The sequence below is a fragment of the Salvelinus namaycush genome, chromosome 30, assembly GCF_016432855.1.
Source record: "Salvelinus namaycush isolate Seneca chromosome 30, SaNama_1.0, whole genome shotgun sequence".
NCBI lineage: Eukaryota > Metazoa > Chordata > Actinopteri > Salmoniformes > Salmonidae > Salvelinus > Salvelinus namaycush.
Window position 1 is genome coordinate 7,399,523 of NC_052336.1, and position 25,126 is coordinate 7,424,648.

The window sequence follows — 25,126 nt, forward strand, 5'->3', positions numbered from 1 at the left end:
AATGAGAGATGTCTACTGTCTTGTCCTCCTGGGCCACAAGATGAAGGGCTGGTCTGTCTGTCTATCGAGTCATGGTTTATCCTCCACTATGGGTAGCAGTATTATAGAGTTGAATTTATTAGACTATGTTTTACAACTGAGAAGACTGGGTGTCAGCATGTTATTAAATATAGAATAATATAAGTTTTGAATGTTAAAAACCGACCATCTGGACCAGTTAAACTTGCGATGAAATCTATCTATGTCAGAGTTTTTTTCCCCAGCGGTGGTGGTAAGGGTAACATGGGGCGGGGGGCCACTGCTGCTAAATTAATATATGTGAAATGGTGTATGCTATTGTACCGTCCATCGCTGTACTTTCACTGAGTCCCCCCTAAGTCTCCTAGTCAGTGGACTATTCTGTAGTGTGATATTGAAGGGGAGTTTTGCTAGATGACATTTCAGGGGAAATATACAGTTTCTCTAGTAGGCAGGTACAGTAATGTGTTACTGGTGCTTGGCGCATGTTGCTCGAGTTCCTTCCTCTTATGACTTGGTTAGTCTCTCTCTTTTCCAGACCCACCTCTGTCCTTTTTATCTTTACCACAACTACCAATGCAACACTGTCTAGTTAGCATACCATGCTACTACTAGGACTACATAGCCAGGTCACAAAATCTTCTGTCCATCACCAAATCTCACTTGATATTTAACATAACTAATGCAAAGATATGTCAACTGTCTTCTGATTCTGTTTCCACAGGGTTGTGTTGTTCAGGCCCTGGGGAGAGTGGTGTGTGTCAGAGTGTGTGTTACAGAAACACCAGCAGTGAGTGTATGTCTGTCTGTAATCTGCTTCCGCCGGCTGTTTGTGGCATCGGCTGTGAAGTGAACAGGAAGACAGAGGGCTGAAGAGAGAGAAAAAGAAAGAAAGAGAAGAGAGAGGAAGCTGCCGTCAGCATGACTGAGTTCTGGGTGTGTTTCAGCTGCTGCATTGGAGAGCAGCCTCAGCCTGTGAGTACACACACACACACAAGAAATCACTGTTTAGTTTACTCCTGACCTTTCAGTCTATGAAGTGTGGACACTAAAGGTGAAGGTGCTAGACACTGAAATAGAACCAGGCCTTCTCATCTTCTGTACTTCTTATCAGCCTGTGTGAGTGTCTGTTCATAAAACAGTTGCCTTTAGTAATACTACGATTTCTTTAATGCTTTACAGAAGAGGCGACGGAGGATAGACCGTTCAATGATCGGAGAACCAACCAACTTTGTTCACACAACACACGTAGGCTCAGGAGACATGGGCATTGGGCTCTCATCAGTACGTACTGACCACCTACCCTCACACAGAAAACAGAGCCTTATGTCATATCTACTAGGTAAAGATTCCAAGCAGTTACAAACCGTTATCCAAGTCTTCGGTTCATTATGACTGTGTGTGTGTGTGTGTGTGTGTGTGTGTGTGTGTGTGTGTGTGTGTGTGTGTGTGTGTGTGTGTGTGTGTGTGTGTGTGTGTGTGTGTGTGTGTGTGTGTGTGTGTGTGTGTGTGTGTGTGTGTGTGTGTGTGTGTGTAGGTGAACTCTGTTCAAGCCCAGATGAAATCTAAAGGAGGTTATCAAGGAGGGTCTGAGAGCAATCAGGAATAATGAGGTGAGACACTTTCTGTTATAATGTGTTACTATTGTGTTAATACTATGATATCAACGTGTTATCAGTACTGTGTTGCTACTGGGATATCAACGTGTTATCAGTATTGTTACTACTGTAATATCAACGTGTTGCTACTGGGATATCAACGTGTTATCAGTATTGTTACTACTGTAATATCAACGTGTTATCAGTACTGTGTTGCTACTGTGATATCAACGTGTTATCAGTACTGTGTTGCTACTGGGATATCAACGTGTTATCAGTATTGTTACTACTGTAATATCAACGTGTTATCAGTACTGTGTTGCTACTGTGATATCAACGTGTTATCAGTACTTTGTTACCGGCCAACAGCTCTGCACCCCCGCAGTAACTGGCCCAAGACCCCCCCCCCCCCCCCCCTTGCTTCTCCTTCACCCAAATCCAGACAGCTGATGTCCTGAAAGAGCTGCAAAATCTGGATCCCTACAAATCAGCTGGGCTAGACAATCTGGACCCTCTCTTTCTAAAATTATCCGCCGCCATTGTCGCAACCCCTATTACTAGTCTGTTCAACCTCCCTTTCGAATCGTCTGAGATTCCTATAGATTGGAAAGCGGCCGCGGTCATCCCCCTCTTCAAAGGGGGAGCCCCTCTAGACCCAAACTGTTACAGACCTGTATCCATCCTGCCCTGCCTTTCTAAAGTCTTCGAAAGCCAAGTGAACAAACAGATCACTGATCATTTCGAATCCCACTGTACCTTCTTCGCTGTGCAATCTGGTTTCTGAGCGGTCACGGTGCACCTCAGCCACGCTCAAGGTCCTAAACGATATTATAACCACCATCGATAAAAGACAGTACTGTGCAGCCGACTTCATCGACCTGGCCAAGGCTTTCGACTCTGTCAATCAACGTATTCTGTCAGGTCGCAGTTGCAAATGAGAACTTGTTCTCAACCAGCCTACCTGGTTAAATAAATGTGAAATAAATAAATTCTTATCGGCAGACTCAACGGCCTTGGTTTCTCTAATGACTGGTTCACTAACTACTTCTCAGACAGAGTTCAGTGTGTCAAATTGGAGGGCCTGTTGTCCGGACCTCTGGCAGTCTCTATGGGGGTGCCACAGGGTTCAATTCTCAGGCTGACTCTTTTCTCTGTATTTATCAATGATGTTGCTCTTGCTGCTGGTGATTCTTTGATCCACCTCTACGCAGATGACACCATTCTGTATACATCTGGCCCTTCTTTGGACACTGTGTTAATAAACCTCCAAACGAGCTTCAACGTCGTACAACACTCCTTCCGTGGCCTCCAACTGCTCTTAAACGCTAGTAAAACTAAATGCATGCTCTTCAACCGATCGCTGCCCGCTCCCGCCTGCCTAGCATCACTACTCTGGATAGTTCTGACTTAGAATATGTGGACAACTATAAATACCTAGGTGTCTGGCTAGACTGTAAATTCTCCTTCCAGACTCATTAAGCATAACCAATCCAAAATTAAATCTAAAATCGGATTCCTATTTTGCAACAAAGCCTCCTTCACTCATGCTGCCAAACATACCCTCGTAAAACTGACTATCCTGCCGATCCTTGACTTCGGCGATGTCATTTACAAAATAGCCTCCAACACTCTACTCAGCAAACTGGATGCAGTCTATCACAGTGCCACCCATTTTGTCACCAAAGCCCCATATACCACCCACCACTGCGGCCTGTATGCTCTCGTTGGCTGGTCCTTGTTACATATTCGTTGCCAAACCCACTGGCTCCAGGTCATCTATAAGTCTTTGCTAGGTAAAGCTCCCCCTTATCTCAGCTCACTGGTCACCATAGCAACATCCACCCATAGCACACGCTCCAGCAGGTATATTTCACTGGTCATCCCCAAAGCCAACACCCTCTTTGGCTGCCTTTCCTTACAGTTTTCTGCTGCCAATGACTGGAACAAATTGCAAAAATCACTGAAGTTGGAGACTTATATCTCCCTCACTAACTTCAATCATCGGCTGTCAGAGCAGCTTACCGATCGCTGCAGCTGTACACAGCCCATCTGTTGATAGCCCATCTAACCAACTACCTACCTCATCTCCATGTTTGTTTTTTTTCTGCTCTTTTGCACACCAGTATTTGTACTTGCACATGCTCATCTGCACATCTATCACTCCAGTCTTAATTGCTAAATTGTAATTATTTCGCCACTATGGCCTATTTATTGCCTTACCTCCTTACTTAATTTGCACACACTGTATACAGATTTTCTATTGTGTTATTGACTGTACGTTTGTTTATCCCATGTTTAATTCTGTTGTTTTTGTCGCACTGCTTTGCTTTATCTTGGCCAGGTCGCAGTTGTAAATGAGAACTTGTTCTCAACTGGCCTACCTGGTTAAATAAAGGTGAAATACATTTTTAAAAACTACTGTGATATCAACGTGTTTTCAGTACTGTTACTACTGTGATATCTACGACTTATCAGTACTGTTACTACTGTGATATCTACGTGTTTTCAGTACTGTTACTACTGTGATATCTACGTGTTTTCAGTACTGTTACTACTGTGATATCTACGTGTTTTCAGTACTGTTACTACTGTGATATCTACGTGTTTTCAGTACTGTTACTACTGTGATATCTACGACTTATCAGTACTGTTACTACTGTGATATCTACGTGTTTTCAGTACTGTTACTACTGTGATATCTACGACTTATCAGTACTGTTACTACTGTGATATCTACGTGTTTTCAGTACTGTTACTACTGTGATATCTACGTGTTTTCAGTACTGTTACTACTGTGATATCTACGTGTTTTCAGTACTGTTACTACTGTGATATCTACGTGTTTTCAGTACTGTTACTACTGTGATATCTACGACTTATCAGTACTGTTACTACTGTGATATCTACGTGTTTTCAGTACTGTTACTACTGTGATATCTACGTGTTTTCAGTACTGTTACTACTGTGATATCTACGTGTTTTCAGTACTGTTACTACTGTGATATCTACGTGTTTTCAGTACTGTGACGTCAACGTATTATCAGTACCGTGTTGCTACTGTGATGTCAACATGTTATCAGTACTGTGTTAACATGCTCCTTGTGTCTACGAAAGCTTCATTCAACGTTTGTGTAATAAGTTTTAACTTTACATTAATGTACATTTGCCAGCTGCATATACACTGCTTTACATGAATGTGATGTGTGTATGTATTATTTGTCCACAGACAGATAAGAAGCCTGTGCTAACTACTGCTGTAGATCTGAAGAGGAGACATTGTAAAGACACTTATCTGAACCAGACAAAGGACCAAATGATGAAACCACCCAGGAACGTGTACATAATTCATTTATATTAAATCACTGCTATCTGTCTGTCTGCCATGCTGTTGCACTGTAAGAGTAGAAAACGGATCACAATTGTGTGTGTGTGCGCCTGTGTGAACAAATGTTTTACTCAAATGTTCAGGAGTGTGTGGTCGTGTTTTTAGGCCTTGCCTGTATTTATAGTCGGATTTGTGGAAAAATTACCTTTCATGTGGTGGCTGGGCCACTGTGGAGATATGAGGCACATGATTAGTAGTATCTGCTTCATTATCAAATCATAAACTACAAACTTTAAACTACAGACTTGAAATGTCTATCTGTTTGTGTCCCAAATGGAACCCTAGTCCTCATATAGTGTGCTACTTTTGACCAGAGACACATGGGCCCTGGTCAAAATTAATGCACTATATAGGGCATATGTTGAAATTGGGAACAGAGACCATTTTAACCGCTTTATTCTGTTAAACATCCCATGTTCTTTGAGTTGCCTTCAGGAGTAAGTAAAGAATGCTGTTTTCCAATGAACTTGAAATGTGTAGGTAGGGCACACTGGACCATTTTGTTTCTTGTACACACTTGTTCAGAAGCTTTAAAGCTTTTGTATTGATTTCAGCCAATGTGTTTTTATACATGTAGTATTTTTCTCATTCATTAGCTAGAATCTTAATAAAAAAAAATTCTATGCCATCTTAGAGAAGTCTTTCTTTGTCAGATTTGACTAGCTATATCTGATCGTCCTCTCCTGGAACACTCAAATGGCACCCTATTCCCTATATAGAGCACTACTACCATATGGGGCCTGGCCAAAAGTAGTGCACTATAAAGGAAATGGTGCAATTTGGGAAACATACTCAGTTTAATGACCCATCACTATGATAAGTAGATGTTAATAACACTTACCCCCTTACATGGTCAATATGTGGACAAGGAGAAAATCTCATGTGGTTTCGACCCGCCTCCTCAAAACCCATTGGAGGAGAAGGTCAGAGAGGAGGGACCCCGGGCTTTCTCGTCCAATGGATTTTGAGGAGTCGAGAGGACGCAAGGAGTATGCAAATAGATTCTACCACTTGCATGACTTTGACATTTGACTCACAATGCTGCATTCAAAACAACTGGGAACTCAGGAATCTCTCACTTCTGAAATCAGTGCGTTCAAGACAACTGAGAACTCTGAGGGGGAAAAAACTAGCTCCGACTGGGGAAAATATTTTGGATGGTCAACCAACTTGGAATTCCATGTCGGAAACAAGGCCATCTTTCTAGAGCTCCTTCTTCTGACCTGAAGATCACTGACGTCATGATTTGACCACGTTTTTTCCCCAGTTGAATTGAAAGGACAATAATCATAGTCATTGGTTGTAATGGATGCCTTAGTTTCCCTGTACACTCACAAACAGAAGGTGTAACCAGACACATCACATGTGAACTATCTTGGGTTAGTTGTAATTATCTTCGGTACACTTGAAGACAGTTATATAAACAACATTTACCATGATATTTATACTGAGAAGAGATATTGACATCTAATGATATGGAAACAGTGAATGCATTGATAAAATGCAGTGCATGTCAGCGTTTGCCAAGATTTTGCCAGCTGTCACGAGATCCATCAGCATGAGAAACAGGAAGGGAATGGCTAACTCTAAAAAACGATGATGCGAGTACAATAAAAGGGACGACATTGAAACTAGTGGTGTGCCAAATCACAGATTATAGGGTTTTTTTTCTGAATACGATTTTTACTCAATTCCGTATGTTACCGACATGGCAAAAACTCCGTGGATTATTATTTTATCAGTCATTCTCCGGTCATCTCAGGTAAAATGGGAAGGTAGCTGTTATGCTAGCTAAAGCTAGCTAGTTAGCTCACGGTATTTATCATAACAGTACAGAGATAGATGTAGCTAGCTAGCAAGCCAGGTCCAACTATGTCGACAACTATGTGATATTTATTTCACAAATACTATCGACAAATGGATAATGTCACCTTTACAATTGTCATTTTGAGCGTCTATCCTGTTAGGCAAGTGTGCCATGTTCATGTAGCTAGCTAGCCAATTAGCCACCAGCTAAGTTTGCCAGCTGAGCTCTTTTCTGGCTTGGCTATGGGGAAGTACCCACCTTTCCAGGCTTCAGAGTGGAACAGATACTGACAGTGTAATGAAAAAGTGTTACACTGCTAACACTGATCAGTCTCTGAACAAACGATCTGTTGCTGTTTCTTATACTTTGTTTACTTTGAAATGCATGTTGGTTGTATGTATTTCACTTAGTTACTGTTTTTATTCCACACAGGTGATCGGTCAAGAGGCAATCTTGCACATCTCAAATGGAGCCACAGATAAAGAATACTGCCTGGTCTACAACTCCTTATGGACCAACCTGTCACTCTCACTCAGCGCTGCTGTAAGTCCAGTCCAGCAACATCGCCATTCTGATATTCAGCTACCCTATGCCCCCAACCTCGACTGTGTTAGACTTTAGTATCTGTTGGTGAACCCACAGAACTTTTGCGAACCTCACCTGACATCCAGCCTGCTGTTAGGTGGCTCTGGGATTCAGCCTTGCTACAGTGACAATACATCATAGCTATTAATATATTGATTGTCTAACTGTACCTGTTGTCCTGTGTTAGACTGCGTATCCTCTGGTGAACCTGTCGTCCAGGCAACTGTGTAGCTCTGCAGGGGTGAGCCCAGACATAGTGAGAGGCAAGGCGGTGGTGGTCATGAGTGGGGAGTGTAACATCAGCCAGAAGGCTGTGGTAGCCCAAGACCTGGGGGCTGCTGCTCTGATCGTTGCCAGCACTAAATCTATGGTAATACTTTGATAATGGATCTACAATGTATCAAAGGTGTATCTACAATGTATTTACAATGTATCAATAGTGTTACCTCCAATGTGTTTATGATGCAACACTTAATTTACATCTATGGTATAACATGATAGGCCTACATCTTTGTGTGTGCTTTTTAAGACATGTGTTTTGTTTTGTCTCTCATTTGATTGCTTCTAAAGAGTCCCCCGGGAGCCAATGTGACAGAGTATGAGAAGGTCCAGATTCCGCTGGCTCTGATGAGATACATGGACTTCCTGGACGCACAGAATGTGAGTTCTCTGCTACTGTAGGTCCTCTGGTATAGAGGTCACTACAACGCACTATAAGATATGGTATAGTGCTTATTCACGCCTTCTAATTGACTTCTCATCTACAGTATTTCTTTCAATCAATAAGAATAGACATGAGACACTAGTGTGTGTGTCTCAGGTGTGTTAGTGTTTGATCTCTCTGTGTGTTTCTCCAGGTGTTTGGTGAGGAGATGCAGGTTAGGCTGTATGCCCCGGCGGTGCCTGTGTTTGATGTCAGCATTGTGGTCATGCTTCTCATAGGAGTGGTGACTGTTGCTCTGGGAGGCTACTGGAGCGGAGCCTGTGAGAGGTGAGACTGCACACACACACACACACGTTTCTTTATTTCCTTCGGAAAAGGACAGCCATGCACGCTGTCCACTTCAGCCACTCTACACTCTGTGTAACAGTCTGTGTGTTGTGTGTGTCTGTGTCAGAGAGAGGCTGAGTGCGTCTCGAGGAGGAGGTGGAAGAGGAGGAGGAGGAGGAGAGGAGAAGAGTGACAGTGGGGACTTGGCTCTGTACTCTCCCCTAAAGGTGGTCATTTTTGTAGGTCTGATGTGTCTGATGCTGGTACTCATGTACTTCTTCTACAAGTACCTGGGTGAGTCTTTCACTCTGGACAAACACTGCTTAATATATTTGTATTACATTTTCATAATGTATTACGTTTATTAACAGTTTATTAACAGTTTTATATGCAAAGCAAACATACCACACCAGAAGCTGTTAGACACTCAGTGATCGTCTCATAATGAGTTAGTTCAGGAGTGTTTTGACACTGTGTGTGTGTGTGTGTGTGTGTGTGTGTGTGTGTGTGTGTGTGTGTGTGTGTGTGTGTGTGTGTGGGTGTGTGTGTGTTTTCCAGTGTATGTGATCATCGCCATATTTTGCCTAGCGTCAGCCACCGCCCTCTTCAGCTGTCTGGACGCCCTGTTGGACCTGGCCAAGTGTAGCCCCATGAGGTACACACACACACACACACACACACACACACACACACACACACACACACACACACACACACACACACACACACACACACACACACACAGTGTCACCATTTTCCTAGGGTTCCCATAACAACATAGCCCCCCCCCAAACAAGGAAAACAAAGTATTGTCTGACAAATGTCACAGCTCATTAAAATCATGGTTTTTACAGAGTCAAGGTTTTCTATAGTAACAACGTAAAGTAGGATTTCCCTGTTCCATAGACATCTGTCCTCCCTGTCAGTTTCTCTGTCTGTTCCACAGACATCTGTCCTCCCTGTCAGTTTCTCTGTCTGTTCCATAGACATCTGCCCTCCCTGTCAGTTTCTCTGTCTGTTCCACAGACATCTGTCCTCCCTGTCAGTTTCTCTGTCTGTTCCATAGACATCTGCCCTCCCTGTCTGTTCCTCTGTCTGTTCCATAGACATCTGTCCTCCCTGTCAGTTTCTCTGTCTGTTCCATAGACATCTGTCCTCCCTGTCAGTTTCTCTGTCTGTTCCATAGACATCTGCCCTCCCTGTCAGTTTCTCTGTTTGTTCCATAGACATCTGTCCTCCCTGTCAGTTTCTCTGTCTGTTCCACAGACATCTGTCCTCCCTGTCAGTTTCTCTGTCTGTTCCATAGACATCTGTCCTCCCTGTCAGTTTCTCTGTCTGTTCCATAGACATCTGTCCTCCCTGTCAGTTTCTCTGTCTGTTCCATAGACATCTGTCCTCCCTGTCAGTTTCTCTGTCTGTTCCATAGACATCTGTCCTCCTTGTCAGTTTCTCTGTCTGTTCCATAGACATCTGCCCTCCCTGTCAGTTTCTCTGTCTGTTCCATAGACATCTGTCCTCCCTGTCAGTTTCTCTGTCTGTTCCATAGACATCTGCCCTCCCTGTCAGTTTCTCTGTCTGTTCCATAGACATCTGCCCTCCCTGTCAGTTTCTCTGTCTGTTCCATAGACATCTGTCCTCCCTGTCAGTTTCTCTGTCTGTTCCATAGACATCTGTCCTCCCTGTCAGTTTCTCTGTCTGTTCCATAGACATCTGTCCTCCCTGTCAGTTTCTCTGTCTGTTCCATAGACATCTGTCCTCCCTGTCAGTTTCTCTGTCTGTTCCATAGACATCTGTCCTCCCTGTCAGTTTCTCTGTCTGTTCCACAGACATCTGCCCTCCCTGTCAGTTTCTCTGTCTGTTCCATAGACATCTGTCCTCCCTGTCAGTTTCTCTGTCTGTTCCATAGACATCTGTCCTCCCTGTCAGTTTCTCTGTCTGTTCCACAGACATCTGTCCTCCCTGTCAGTTTCTCTGTCTGTTCCATAGACATCTGTCCTCCCTGTCAGTTTCTCTGTCTGTTCCATAGACATCTGTCCTCCCTGTCAGTTTCTCTGTCTGTTCCATAGACATCTGTCCTCCCTGTCAGTTTCTCTGTCTGTTCCACAGACATCTGTCCTCCCTGTCTGTTCCTCTGTCTGTCATAAACAACTCATAGGTCATAGTTTCATATGGAAGTTCTGAGAAGTAAAAAATGAAGAAGTGAATCAGACACATACCAGTCTCCTTGAACATCTCTCTCTCACTCACTCACTCACTCACTCACTCACTCACTCACTCACTCACTCACTCACTCACTCACTCACTCACTCACTCACTCACTCACTCACTCACACACTCACACACACACACACACACACACATGTGTTTTTGTGAGTCATACGGACCTTTCTGTGGTTGCTTGCGGTCTTTCTCGCTTCTCTCATGTGTGTTGTGTTCCTCCAGTGTGACGGTCCTGGGTGGGAGTGTATCTGTGAGGTCGGTGCTGCTGTCTGCTGTGTGTGTCACCGTAGCCGTGGTCTGGGGAGTCTACAGGAACGAGGACAGGTACTGTCTATCACTCACACACACACACACACACACACACACACACACACACACACACACACACACACACACACACACACACACACACACACACACTGACATACACACCCCTTGGGAATTCTGTGGGTGGGACATGGGTGGGACAGGAAGCAGGAAGTGGTGTTTGGGGTGAGGGAGTCTGGAGGACTCGGACGTCATCAACAGAGTAGAGGTGTGTTGTTGCTGTTAGTTTAGTTTTAGCTTAGTTCAGCATCACTCACTGCTTCATTGACTCTGACTACTGTCTCTGAATGTGTCTCAAATGGTTCTCTATTCCCTATATAGTGCTACTTATGCTGGTCAAAAGTAGTGCACTTATAGGGACTAGGGTGCAATTTGAGACGCGCTTTCTGACAGACAGAAACTCTTAGTCTCTCTAATTTCCAATAACAGAATAACATCATGGTGGGTAATGTTTGTGTGTGTATTCATACAGGCTAGTGACTGTCCTTAGACCTTAGCACAGTAGAGGTATTAGTGGACAGGATCATTAAATGTCCCCAGTCTACAACAGCAACACACGGTCCGCAGCTAATCTCCTATGAAACTTTTCCATGAGCGAAAGCATGGTGGATAATTATAATGTTCTAGAGAATGTGGTTTCACTTCCCTTTCCACCCTCACACATTGTAACTCACTCAGATTATACATTTACTCATTCACTGGATCATTACTTGGAAAATGCTCTTATTTTTGCATTTATAAAACTCTAACTAAAACTAAACTAACAATGAATTCCTGGGCCATTTCAGGGTAAAGCACAGGAACCATTGTCAATGGTTGTCCTCATGTTTGTGAGGATAAGCTTGACATGCACTTTATAACCTATTTCTTTATTACCATTATTTAATCCGTTTGGTTATATTTAATAGTTAGTTGACAGGCTGAAGTGTGTTGTTGAAAATAAACCTTGTACTCTACTTGATTGCCAGGTGGATCTGGATCCTACAGGACCTCCTGGGTGTGGCCTTCTGTCTCAACTTCCTAAAGACCATCTCACTGTCCAACTTCAAGGTGAAATCATCACTCTGACCCTCTGATCTTCAGTCACAAAGAGGGCCACTCTCTGGCTGAGACAGTTGGACACGTCCATAGAGATAGATCAATACTTGGAAATAAACTGTTTTTACATTGACATTGACATTGAGGACTTCCACCGTTTTAAAGTAGTCAACTGGGTGGGATCAGCCAATGAATTATACTCGTGAGAAAAAATTCCGTAACTGCAGGTGGCAGTAGATCACCAACCTTGGCTTTTATACCTGTTCAAACAACACACTCCAGGTGGCAGTATGCACCATTTCAGTTTGTTTACCAACTCATAGAAGTAGTAGAAGAAAAAGTACTACTTCAAAATGGAGATCGCCTCAATGGCGCTGCCTATAATCTAACAGACGCCATAATGGGTCAGGTAAAAAGATGTCGTCTAACTAAGTCTATGGACACGTCTCTAAACATCTGTTCTCTCTTTCCCTCTCTTTCTTCTCTCTCCCCCTCAACTGACTTCCATTCCATCCCTCCTCCACCCCCCCTCTCTCTCCCCCTCTCTCTTCCCCCTCTTTCTCTCTCCCCCCCCTCTCTCCCCCTCTTTCTCTCTCTCCCCCTCCCCCCTCAGATCTGTGTGATCCTGTTGAGTCTGCTGCTGTTGTATGATGTGTTCTTTGTCTTCATCACTCCTCTGTTCATGCCGGTGAGTCACTTTCCCCTTTAAATACAGTGCAATGTTATTGTTATTTTTAATAGACAGGTTAAATACATTGTCCCACGTTTTAAGTGTTTTATATTTACAGAATGGGGAGAGCATCATGGTCCAAGTGGCCCTGGGTCCAGATGCAGCAGGAGAGAAGGTAACCACTCATCTGTCTGTCTCTCTGTCTGTCTGCCTGTCTGCCTATATGTCTCTCTCTCTCTGTGTCTGTCAAAACTTGAATCTTCAATCTCTGGATGTTAAAATGGCTTGATTAGCAATCAGTAGGGTCAGGAGTTTTCCTTGACTGAGTGTTCCCCGACCCAGTAAACACTCCTGCCCCTAACTAGAATCAGGCTACGTAGCTGTGATCTCATCTGCTGTGTACCGTTGCAGCATTGCGGTCTGAATGGCTGACTGTCTAACTGAGGATGCGTTTCAAATGGCACCCTATTCCTTACATAGTGCGTTACTTTTGACCAGAGCGCCTTGGGCCCTGATTAAAAGTAGTGCACTATGTAGGGAATATAGTGCCATTTGGGATGCAAACTGACTGCGTCTGGTTGGGGTGTTCTGTCTCGACGCAGGGTAACACGGTGGAGGTGCCAGCCGAACCCTCGACTCCATATGAGAAAGTAAGACCCCAGCGCTTTACTGCTCAGCTTCATATGTACTGTTAATTATCAATTCATCTCTACTACTCAGATTCATATGTACTGTTAATTATCAAATCAATTCATCTTTACTACTCAGATTCATATGTACTGTTAATTATCAAATCATCTCTTTACTACTCAGATTCATATGTACTGTTAATTATCAAATCAATTCATCTCTTTACTACTCAGATTCATATGTACTGTTAATTATCAATTCATCTCTACTACTCAGATTCATATGTACTGTTAATTATCAAATCAATTCATCTCTTTACTACTCAGATTCATATGTACTGTTAATTATCAAATCAATTCATCTCTACTACTCAGATTCATATGTACTGTTAATTATCAAATCAATTCATCTCTACTACTCAGATTCATATGTACTGTTAATTATCAAATCAATTCATCTCTACTACTCAGATTCATATGTACTGTTAATTATCAAATCAATTCATCTCTACTACTCAGATTCATATGTACTGTTAATTATCAATTCATCTCTTTACTACTCAGATTCATATGTACTGTTAGAGATGAATTGATTTGATAATTAACAGTACATATGAATCTGAGTAGTAAAGAGATGAATTGATAATTAACAGTACATATGAATCTGAGTAGTAAAGAGATTAATTGATAATTAACAGTACATATGAATCTGAGCAGTAAAGAGATGATTTGATTTGATAATTAACAGTACATATGAATCTGAGTAGTAGAGATGAATTGATAATTAACAGTACATATGAATCTGAGTAGTAAAGAGATGAATTGATTTGATAATTAACAGTACATATGAATCTGAGTAGTAGAGATGAATTGATTTGATAATTAACAGTACATATGAATCTGAGTAGTAGAGATGAATTGATTTGATAATTAACAGTACATATGAATCTGAGTAGTAAAGAGATTAATTGATAATTACTACTCAGATTCATATGTACTGTTAATTATCAAATCAATTCATCTCTACTACTCAGATTCATATGTACTGTTAATTATCAAATCAATTCATCTCTACTACTCAGATTCATATGTACTGTTAATTATCAATTCATCTCTTTACTACTCAGATTCATATGTACTGTTAATTATCAATTCATCTCTTTACTACTCAGATTCATATGTACTGTTAGAGATGAATTGATTTGATAATTAACAGTACATATGAATCTGAGTAGTAAAGAGATTAATTGATAATTAACAGTACATATGAATCTGAGTAGTAAAGAGATTAATTGATAATTAACAGTACATATGAATCTGAGTAGTAAAGAGATGAATTGATAATTAACAGTACATATGAATCTGAGTAGTAGAGATGAATTGATTTGATAATTAACAGTACATATGAATCTGAGCAGTAAAGAGATGATTTGATTTGATAATTAACAGTACATATGAATCTGAGTAGTAGAGATGAATTGATTTGATAATTAACAGTACATATGAATCTGAGTAGTAGAGATGAATTGATTTGATAATTAACAGTACATATGAATCTGAGTAGTAGAGATGAATTGATTTGATAATTAACAGTACATATGAATCTGAGTAGTAAAGAGATTAATTGATAATTACTACTCAGATTCATATGTACTGTTAATTATCAAATCAATTCATCTCTACTACTCAGATTCATATGTACTGTTAATTATCAAATCAAATAATCTCTTTACTGCTCAGATTCATATGTACTGTTAATTATCAATTCATCTCTACTACTCAGATTCATATGTACTGTTAATTATCAATTCATCTCTTTACTACTCAGATTCATATGTACTGTTAATTATCAATTCATCTCTACTACTCAGATTCATATGTACTGTTAATTATCAAATCATCTCTTTACTGCTCAGATTCATATGTACTGTTAATTATCAAATCAAATCATCTCTTTACTGCTCAGATTCATATGTACTGTTAATTATCAAATCATTTCATCTTTACTACTCAGATTCATATGTACTGTTAATTATCAAATCATCTCTTTACTACTCAGATTCATATGTACTGTTAATTATCAAATCAATTCATCTCTTTACTGCTCAGATTCATATGTACTGTTAATTATCAAATCAATTCATCTCTTTACTGCTCAGATTCATATGTACTGTTAATTATCAAATCAATTCATCTCTTTACTGCTCAGATTCATATGTACTGTTAATTATCAAATCAATTCATCTCTTTACTACTCAGATTCATATGTACTGTTAATTATCAAATCAATTCATCTTTACTACTCAGATTCATATGTACTGTTAATTATCAAATCATCTCTTTACTACTCAGATTCATATGTACTGTTAATTATCAAATCAATTCATCTCTTTACTACTCAGATTCATATGTACTGTTAATTATCAATTCATCTCTACTACTCAGATTCATATGTACTGTTAATTATCAAATCAAATCATCTCTTTACTGCTCAGATTCATATGTACTGTTAATTATCAAATCATCTCTACTACTCAGATTCATATGTACTGTTAATTATCAAATCAATTCATCTCTTTACTACTCAGATTCATATGTACTGTTAATTATCAATTCATCTCTACTACTCAGATTCATATGTACTGTTAATTATCAAATCATCTCTTTACTGCTCAGATTCATATGTACTGTTAATTATCAAATCAAATCATCTCTTTACTGCTCAGATTCATATGTACTGTTAATTATCAAATCATTTCATCTTTACTACTCAGATTCATATGTACTGTTAATTATCAAATCATCTCTTTACTACTCAGATTCATATGTACTGTTAATTATCAAATCAATTCATCTCTTTACTGCTCAGATTCATATGTACTGTTAATTATCAAATCAATTCATCTCTTTACAGCTCAGATTCATATGTACTGTTAATTATCAAATCAATTCATCTCTTTACTGCTCAGATTCATATGTACTGTTAATTATCAAATCAATTCATCTCTTTACTGCTCAGATTCATATGTACTGTTAATTATCAAATCATCTCTTTACTACTCAGATTCATATGTACTGTTAATTATCAAATCAATTCATCTTTACTACTCAGATTCATATGTACTGTTAATTATCAAATCATCTCTTTACTACTCAGATTCATATGTACTGTTAATTATCAAATCAATTCATCTCTTTACTACTCAGATTCATATGTACTGTTAATTATCAATTCATCTCTACTACTCAGATTCATATGTACTGTTAATTATCAAATCAATTCATCTCTTTACTACTCAGATTCATATGTACTGTTAATTATCAAATCAATTCATCTCTACTACTCAGATTCATATGTACTGTTAATTATCAAATCAATTCATCTCTACTACTCAGATTCATATGTACTGTTAATTATCAAATCAATTCATCTCTACTACTCAGATTCATATGTACTGTTAATTATCAAATCAATTCATCTCTACTACTCAGATTCATATGTACTGTTAATTATCAATTCATCTCTTTACTACTCAGATTCATATGTACTGTTAGAGATGAATTGATTTGATAATTAACAGTACATATGAATCTGAGTAGTAAAGAGATGAATTGATAATTAACAGTACATATGAATCTGAGTAGTAAAGAGATTAATTGATAATTAACAGTACATATGAATCTGAGCAGTAAAGAGATGATTTGATTTGATAATTAACAGTACATATGAATCTGAGTAGTAGAGATGAATTGATAATTAACAGTACATATGAATCTGAGTAGTAAAGAGATGAATTGATTTGATAATTAACAGTACATATGAATCTGAGTAGTAGAGATGAATTGATTTGATAATTAACAGTACATATGAATCTGAGTAGTAGAGATGAATTGATTTGATAATTAACAGTACATATGAATCTGAGTAGTAAAGAGATTAATTGATAATTACTACTCAGATTCATATGTACTGTTAATTATCAAATCAATTCATCTCTACTACTCAGATTCATATGTACTGTTAATTATCAAATCAATTCATCTCTACTACTCAGATTCATATGTACTGTTAATTATCAATTCATCTCTTTACTACTCAGATTCATATGTACTGTTAATTATCAATTCATCTCTTTACTACTCAGATTCATATGTACTGTTAGAGATGAATTGATTTGATAATTAACAGTACATATGAATCTGAGTAGTAAAGAGATTAATTGATAATTAACAGTACATATGAATCTGAGTAGTAAAGAGATTAATTGATAATTAACAGTACATATGAATCTGAGTAGTAAAGAGATGAATTGATAATTAACAGTACATATGAATCTGAGTAGTAGAGATGAATTGATTTGATAATTAACAGTACATATGAATCTGAGCAGTAAAGAGATGATTTGATTTGATAATTAACAGTACATATGAATCTGAGTAGTAGAGATGAATTGATTTGATAATTAACAGTACATATGAATCTGAGTAGTAGAGATGAATTGATTTGATAATTAACAGTACATATGAATCTGAGTAGTAGAGATGAATTGATTTGATAATTAACAGTACATATGAATCTGAGTAGTAAAGAGATTAATTGATAATTACTACTCAGATTCATATGTACTGTTAATTATCAAATCAATTCATCTCTACTACTCAGATTCATATGTACTGTTAATTATCAAATCAAATAATCTCTTTACTGCTCAGATTCATATGTACTGTTAATTATCAATTCATCTCTACTACTCAGATTCATATGTACTGTTAATTATCAATTCATCTCTTTACTACTCAGATTCATATGTACTGTTAATTATCAATTCATCTCTACTACTCAGATTCATATGTACTGTTAATTATCAAATCATCTCTTTACTGCTCAGATTCATATGTACTGTTAATTATCAAATCAAATCATCTCTTTACTGCTCAGATTCATATGTACTGTTAATTATCAAATCATTTCATCTTTACTACTCAGATTCATATGTACTGTTAATTATCAAATCATCTCTTTACTACTCAGATTCATATGTACTGTTAATTATCAAATAAATTCATCTCTTTACTGCTCAGATTCATATGTACTGTTAATTATCAAATCAATTCATCTCTTTACTGCTCAGATTCATATGTACTGTTAATTATCAAATCAATTCATCTCTTTACTGCTCAGATTCATATGTACTGTTAATTATCAAATCAATTCATCTCTTTACTACTCAGATTCATATGTACTGTTAATTATCAAATCAATTCATCTTTACTACTCAGATTCATATGTACTGTTAATTATCAAATCATCTCTTTACTACTCAGATTCATATGTACTGTTAATTATCAAATCAATTCATCTCTTTACTACTCAGATTCATATGTACTGTTAATTATCAATTCATCTCTACTACTCAGATTCATATGTACTGTTAATTATCAAATCAATTCATCTCTTTACTACTCAGATTCATATGTACTGTTAATTATCAAATCAATTCATCTCTACTACTCAGATTCATATGTACTGTTAATTATCAAATAAATTCATCTCTGCGCTCTGTTGTTAGTTTTAGAAAGACATTGTTTACAAACAATGAAGTAAAACAGCCATAGATGTTATTCTGGGGTAAGACAGTTCTACTAAGTTCATAAGACATATTCTTCAAGAATAAATGGGCATTTTATATAAATATTGTAGATTGTTCCTTGCTTTGGAAATGTAAACATATGTTTACCATGCCAATAAAGACCCTAAAATTGAAATGGAATTGAATTGAGACAGAACATACAGTACATACCAACCAACTGTCACATGACCGGCTCTTCTGTCACGTGACAGCTGTGTTAATGTCTGATTCGTCATGTGTAGGGCCAAGAGTTTTTTTCAGTTTTTATCACGTAGTCCTGGCTCTAACAAACTTCTTAATCTGAATTTAATAAAACATTGATATATTTGTTGTGTGATTTGGTGGTGAACTGATTGCTTTCCTGTGTGTCTCATGTTCATGTCATTAACAAACACTACGGCTTGACAGTTGGCATATTTACATTACATGTATGTCTGTTTTCTGTTTTGTAATGGAAGTACTGTAATTGGTTTTGATTCAGAATCTATCATAGTGAATCCTCAGTATGTCTCTCTGTGATTGATTTGAGGTTTAGTTTAGTTTTGGTTGAGCTTTAGTTAACTGTTAGTCAATTGTTATTTAACAGCGTGTTAGATGGTTTTTATTTAATCATTAGTTGACCGTTAGTTGACCGTTGCCTGTGTTGTCTCCCTGGTAGCTCCCGGTAGTGATGCGTGTTCCACGGTTCTCCGCTTGGACACAGAACCTGTGTGGCATGCAGTTCTCCATCCTGGGCTATGGGGACATCATCGTACCAGGTGAGATAAACATGTCTGCATCCCAAATGGCATCCTATGCCCTATATAGTGCACTACTTTTGACCAGAGCTAGGGTTGCAAAGGGAGGGTATATTACGGTAAACTTGACAAGTTTACCAGTAAACGACCAGAATTACGGTAACGTACGTTTTTATTTTATCAGATACCATCTAGTGGGCTTTTTGGGTACTTCAGATTATCACCGGTGTCTGTAATTATCTAAATACAATAAAAATATATACAATAATAAAATAATGACAAAACAGAATGACAAAACTATAAAACATTATCCTAAATATGAACCATCAACTTAGTGAATACCATTAGTGTTTAACAGGAGGGTTTCAGCATGAAATATCTTTCTATTTATTTAACTATGTTAATATGTCTTTGTTGTCAATGTTTTGCTACCAAACTGGTGACAGTTGTGAAGAAAGTCAATAGTTGGAAGAGTTGCAGAGTTAATTGAAAAAAATGCCATTGTTGTTGAAATGCTTTTTTCATTCATTTGTTTTTTTTTCTTGAACCATATGGTCTATCCACTGGAAACTCATGGACAATATGGACACAGATAAATTACCATAGATTGCCATAGATTACCTGTTAATTACCAAAATGACTGAAGATTCTGGTAACTTTGGTAAATTACCAGTAGCTTTGCAACAATAACCAGAGCCCTATGGGTCCATGTTTCTAGACAATGATCTAAGGTCAGTATTATGCTTCCCTCTATAATGGTTATAATTAGGATGTGTGGAGAGTGTAAGCTGATCCTAGATCTGTTCATAAGGTAATTTTTTTCCTGGTGCGATCTAAAGCTCCATCTTCACACCCTTCTGTTCTGCCTTCTCATTGGACGATAGCTTCAGACCTTCATATATTCTGTTTGCTGATTGGCCCAACAGGTCTTCTTGTGGCCTATTGCAGCAGGTTTGATGTGTGGGTCAACAGCCCCAAGAAGATCTACCTTTTCTGCTGCTGCATAGGTAACGACATGGACATTATCAATATGTTACTGATCATTATCATCATCGTGTTGATCATCTCCTCTCCACCCCTCCCCCAGCCTACCTGTGTGGTATGGTTTTGACGTTTGCGGTGATGTTGGTGACTAAGATGGGGCAGCCAGCCCTGCTCTACCTGGTTCCATTCACCCTGCTAGGATCTGCTCTGCTGGCCTGGAGGAGAGGGGAGATGAGGCAGTTCTGGAACGGGACAACCTACGAGGTGAGAGGACAAGACACTTTTCCTTAGGTGGTTGGAATTCAGTTTATTTAATTGAATATTTGATCACTTCAAAGGGTTTGGGCCTAATTCCATTTCCAACTCAGGAAATGAATTTAAATTTGATTATACATGTTTTTGTTCTCATTATGTATTTCTAATATGGAGGGTTGTTTACAGTAGTGTGTGATGTAATGATGATGATTTAATCTCCATCAGGTGTTGGACTCCACCAGGGAACCCTTACTGCCAGGTGTGCTTTCACCCCCTGACCTCTAACCCCTGAGGCCAGTAAGGGCTACTCACGCTCTCTTCTACTGCATCCTCCCCGCCATCTAGCTACCCTATGTCTCCAGACTACCATTATGTTTTCTTCTTTCACAGCCTTTCAGCCTTTACTTCAAACATTTAGCAAATCAAAAACATAACACTGGAATGTCAACTTGAGTTATGTGTAATATCATGTTACATACTCAGACCAGCTGTACCCGACGTGGTCACTAGATGTCACTAGAGTCCTGGAAATGCCAGATTTCACTCTAGTTTGGACACACACACACATTTAGGTTAGAAAAGTCTGTTTCTATTGTTTTATTTCTTTAGTTTGTTTGTCAATGTCTGCATCCCTTAATTTTTTTTCAACAGCCGTCCATCTCTCCTAATCAGAGTACAATCATCTCATAACGTTTTTGTGAGTTTGAATTTTCCCCGTGCAGCTGTGTTTTATTCAGAGGGGGAGTTGCCACGTGGGAGCTTTGTTCGTTGTTTATGTTTTGTCATGTGCGTGTCGTCATGCTTTCTGTAAACCTGTGGTTTGCTTCTGTTCAGAAGGGTGAACATTTCAGAACGTTGCAGTTAGAAATGCAATGCATAGAACAGACACAATAGGCTATTCTCTATGACAATGAAGATAAATGTCTGTTCTACATGAACGTTCTGTACAGTTTCACCCTCCTGAATAAGCCTGGGCTGTGCAAAGCAGACTGTCTGTTGGCTACTGGACTAAGCTTTATGTTGTATCACATATGTCTGTCTTATACTGATAAACTCCTCTCTTCCTCTCTTCTCTCTCCTCCACTCCCTCTCCTAGATGGAACACCTGACGATGGCAGCGGAGGAGGAAAGTGCTGACTACAACTGATCTAGGAGCCAACTAACAAACCAAACGCAGGGGCTCTTTTCTACTCTTCAAATCAAGCATCTAGTTTATCATCCATGGGATGCAAGGGAAATACTATAGCTAGTCTATCAATCAATAAGGATTTATACTGGGGAGGGGTAAGGGGTCAGGGGTGGGTTAGGGGTATTGATTGTACAGTGTGGGTCTCTGTTGATTGGACAGTGAGACAGTTTAATTGGAGAGGCTTACTAGTGGCTAAGAACTATAATATTAAAATGATGCCTAAACTGTGTTGCCTTGGTAAAAGATACAAGTGATTTATTGAGAAAGCACTTTAATACTCATGTTGGCAGGTTTTGGGGGATTTTAAATTCAAAGTTAAACTGTAGGTGAAGATAGATTTTTTTGTATTTTCTTCGATAACAGCTGTTCTGGGGTTTTCTGTATAACTTGTTTGTTGTATTGAGAAACACAGTCTTTGATTGCTTTTGTTGCCTTAAATTAGTCCAATCTGATTTGAGCTCTGAGTGTGTTCTGTGGCCTGTACTTTATCTAACACTTCATGTCTCTTTAAAGCTCACAGTTAACTATGACATAACTGATTGAAATAATGATAGACTAACAAAAACTCACTGTATAAGTTGAATCAGCTGTGTTACTGCCTCGCTGGAGCAAAAGCCTGCACCCACACCGGCCCTTTGCAGATATCTTTGTCCACCTGTGAGCTAGGTCACTGTGGGGATGGGGCTGGTCAGTGTTACACGGCTCTGTACCTGTACTTGTTACCACCGGTACTTTAGAAAGAGCAAATATTGAGTTAGTGAGTTTGGGAAGGCACTGACTGACTGCTGAGCCATTGGTACCCATTAATGAATTACTTTATAGATTTGTATTGTCTAACTACCATCCTCATAAATGTACAGAGAGAGTGAGAAAGAGGGAGGGTGGGGGAGGAAGGCCTGGGACGAGGAAGGGGGAGAGCGAGAATAGCAGAGGGAGGGAGATGGAGAGCTCAAACTTGGAGAGTACAGTAAAGAGGGAGAACAAGTTAGGGAGGTGGCTTTTTGTACTGTTGCAAAATGTAATTTTTTGGGGTTCATCTGTGGAGTTCGTCATGTTTCAGCCTGTTGTAGCTTATTACTGGTGACTTGCCACTTCTTGCCTACATACCAGTCAGAATGAGAAGTATGTAGATCTACCACATTGACCTAGAAACCTGTTTACAGTACACGCCTGTTGCATAATATACTTATCCAAACACTCATCCCATGGCAATACACTTTAATATCAATGCGGGTATTAATCAATCAAATAATTGATCAATATTCAGGTATTTGACCCCCCTGTCATGTGACGTGCTCAGTGCTCGGGGGCTGACTCAGCTGGCTTCGTCACGCAGCGGCGTCAGTTCAGAGTCGCACAATTATGAAAAAGCAACCTTCCGCTGGAGCTGCAGCTAGGGCAGATTTCACCAGCGACAACTGGACTTTCCTTCCAAGGCTAACAGAAAAGAACACCGCCGATAGATGGATAAAAGCCTCGGAGAAGCTCTTCCTGAGTCTCAACGGTGAAGAGAATGGTACGAGATCCAACCAAAGTGCTCTTCTGCGTTTGTTTGTCCAGTAGAATGTTTGAGGTAGAATGGGGGCTTCTAGAATGTCAGGTCGGAGGATCGAGCGAGTCGAGGGAGATATGAGTAGTTGGCAGTTATTTACATGCTGCTTGATTGTCAAGAAGATCATGATCAGTTGTTATTGCATACTTGTGTTTAACTATCTATCTAGAATAACGTTGGATATGGTTCAGTGGCTAGCCAGTGCCACCGACATCTGGGTAAAACATCTGGGCACCTTTTGCATTGGTAGTAAAAAGGTATCGGCCGAACGTTCGCTGAAATGCAAACTGCGGCTGGCTGAGTCTAGCGATGCCGCGGCTAGGTAGTTGAGCTAGCTAACGTTCGCATTACCATCAATCCACAATGGCGTTAGATGCTAACTAGTGAGCCAACTCCAGTTAGCTCTGTCCGCCAATGGACTTGAGTACAAAGCGATGTGACTGCAGAGCCATGCCAACTCGTGCGTGCACTCGTGCGATGACTTGACAAAGTTGGATTCCAAGAAAAGGGGTGGTGATGACATTGTCCCCGCGAGACAGTACTGGGACCCACAATTCAAGGCTTGCCTTTATCAGTCTTGACTAGCTAGCAAATTAGCCTGCTAGTTTTAATTTTGCTTAAATTATCAGAGATTGTGTCGCTAACTCGTGGTATTGTTGTCTTTACTATGGCAAGTTGTCATTAAACAATAGCTTAGCCAGCTACATTAGCTGACGAATTTCTGTCTTTGTGGAACCCCCGAGGGGAATCAGTCTCTGGATTGTTCATCATCTAGCTAGCTAACCACCACTGACTAGCATAGTTAAGCTATATATAATGGTTTGAAGCTTCTGATCAGCTTGTCATCAGACCGCTAAAGGTCAGTTGAAAACACACTCTTGAAGAGTTTCAGGCTACATCGGGCCACTGTCAAGTCGTCGCCGGTTCGCGGTTTGGCCAGACAGACAGTGCATGTGGCGTCACTAATTGTGCGCGGTGGTCTGGTTGTCATGCTGCTGTGTGTGATGGTTTGTTGTAGTCCCCATGTGTTCACTGTCCAGCGGTTTACCAGGCCAGATGAATGCATGCAGGCTACAGGATATAGAACGGACACCAGCAAATGGTCCCCCGATATAATAGAACATAATTAAACAATAGAACCACATAAGTCCTACTTCCATCTGTTTTAGACTACAGGGGATCATTAGACCACGATTCATTTTTTGCAAGTGTCAAAGGCCTTTATACAGCTCTGTCCATTCTATACCGAACAAAAATTTAAACGCAACATGTAAAGTGTTGGTCCCATGTTTCATGAGCTGAAATAGAAGATCCCAGAAATGTTCCATACACAAAAAACGTATTTCTCTAAAATGTGTTTACAACCCTGTTAGTAAGCACTTCTCCTTTGCCAAGATAATCCATCTACCTGACAGGTGTGGCATATCAACATGCTGATTGAACAGCAGGATCATTACACAGGTGCACCTTGTGCTGGGGACAATAAAAGGCCACTCTAAAATGTGCAGTTT

General features: G+C 39.5%; 2 protein-coding genes and 1 long non-coding RNA gene across 15 annotated transcripts in view; all 3 read left to right on the top strand.

The window, feature by feature from the left end:
- The window catches only part of LOC120024725, a 29,560-nt gene extending 23,931 nt beyond the window's left edge, over positions 1 to 5,629 (top strand). For all 4 annotated transcript variants that reach the window (XR_005472937.1, XR_005472938.1, XR_005472935.1 and 1 more), the window contains exons 2-5: positions 743 to 993; positions 1,201 to 1,302; positions 1,556 to 1,631; positions 4,843 to 5,629. This is a non-coding gene — a long non-coding RNA (uncharacterized LOC120024725). The remainder of the gene's footprint in view (positions 1 to 742; positions 994 to 1,200; positions 1,303 to 1,555; positions 1,632 to 4,842) is intronic.
- Positions 5,630 to 6,542: 913 nt separating this feature from the next.
- On the top strand, positions 6,543 to 22,515 carry LOC120024701 (signal peptide peptidase-like 2A). Of its 4 annotated transcripts, none has more exons than XM_038968957.1 (17): positions 6,544 to 6,763; positions 7,241 to 7,351; positions 7,581 to 7,763; positions 7,964 to 8,053; positions 8,251 to 8,384; positions 8,512 to 8,678; positions 8,943 to 9,039; positions 10,827 to 10,928; positions 11,900 to 11,981; positions 12,583 to 12,657; positions 12,758 to 12,814; positions 13,242 to 13,289; positions 19,557 to 19,656; positions 20,562 to 20,642; positions 20,723 to 20,883; positions 21,100 to 21,133; positions 21,358 to 21,461. In XM_038968957.1, exons 1-17 carry the CDS (start codon positions 6,710 to 6,712, stop codon positions 21,444 to 21,446), a joined length of 1,665 nt encoding a protein of 554 aa, XP_038824885.1. In that variant the 5' UTR covers positions 6,544 to 6,709; the 3' UTR covers positions 21,447 to 21,461. The 4 variants fall into 4 exon arrangements, with proteins under 4 accessions (XP_038824887.1, XP_038824885.1, XP_038824886.1 ...); XM_038968958.1 differs by lacking the exon at positions 21,358 to 21,461 and adding an exon at positions 21,971 to 22,515 and having other exon boundaries at positions 6,545 to 6,763; XM_038968959.1 differs by lacking the exon at positions 13,242 to 13,289 and having other exon boundaries at positions 6,543 to 6,763.
- Positions 22,516 to 23,384: 869 nt separating this feature from the next.
- Positions 23,385 to 25,126, top strand: part of LOC120024697 (transient receptor potential cation channel subfamily M member 7-like) — an 81,804-nt gene continuing 80,062 nt past the window's right edge. For 3 of the 7 annotated variants that reach the window (XM_038968946.1, XM_038968947.1, XM_038968948.1), the window contains exon 1: positions 23,400 to 23,579. In XM_038968946.1, the coding sequence (XP_038824874.1) occupies positions 23,577 to 23,579 (3 nt within the window). In that variant the 5' untranslated portion in view covers positions 23,400 to 23,576. Of the gene's footprint in view, positions 23,580 to 25,126 lie in introns of all 7 variants that reach the window. The other 4 variants (XM_038968950.1, XR_005472930.1, XR_005472929.1 and 1 more) reach the window with 4 other exon arrangements.

What these genes read in the sequence shown, in the direction of transcription:
- LOC120024701 (XM_038968957.1), top strand. Translation starts at nt 6,710, where the DNA reads ATGGCAAAAACTCCGTGGATTATTATTTTATCAGTCATTCTCCGGTCA. An exon ending in ACTTCCTGGACGCACAGAAT is followed by an intron (nt 8,054 to 8,250) that starts GTGAGTTCTCTG and finishes GTGTTTCTCCAG; the next exon opens with GTGTTTGGTGAGGAGATGCA. An exon ending in CAGGGAACCCTTACTGCCAG is followed by an intron (nt 21,134 to 21,357) that starts GTGTGCTTTCAC and finishes TTACATACTCAG; the next exon opens with ACCAGCTGTACCCGACGTGG.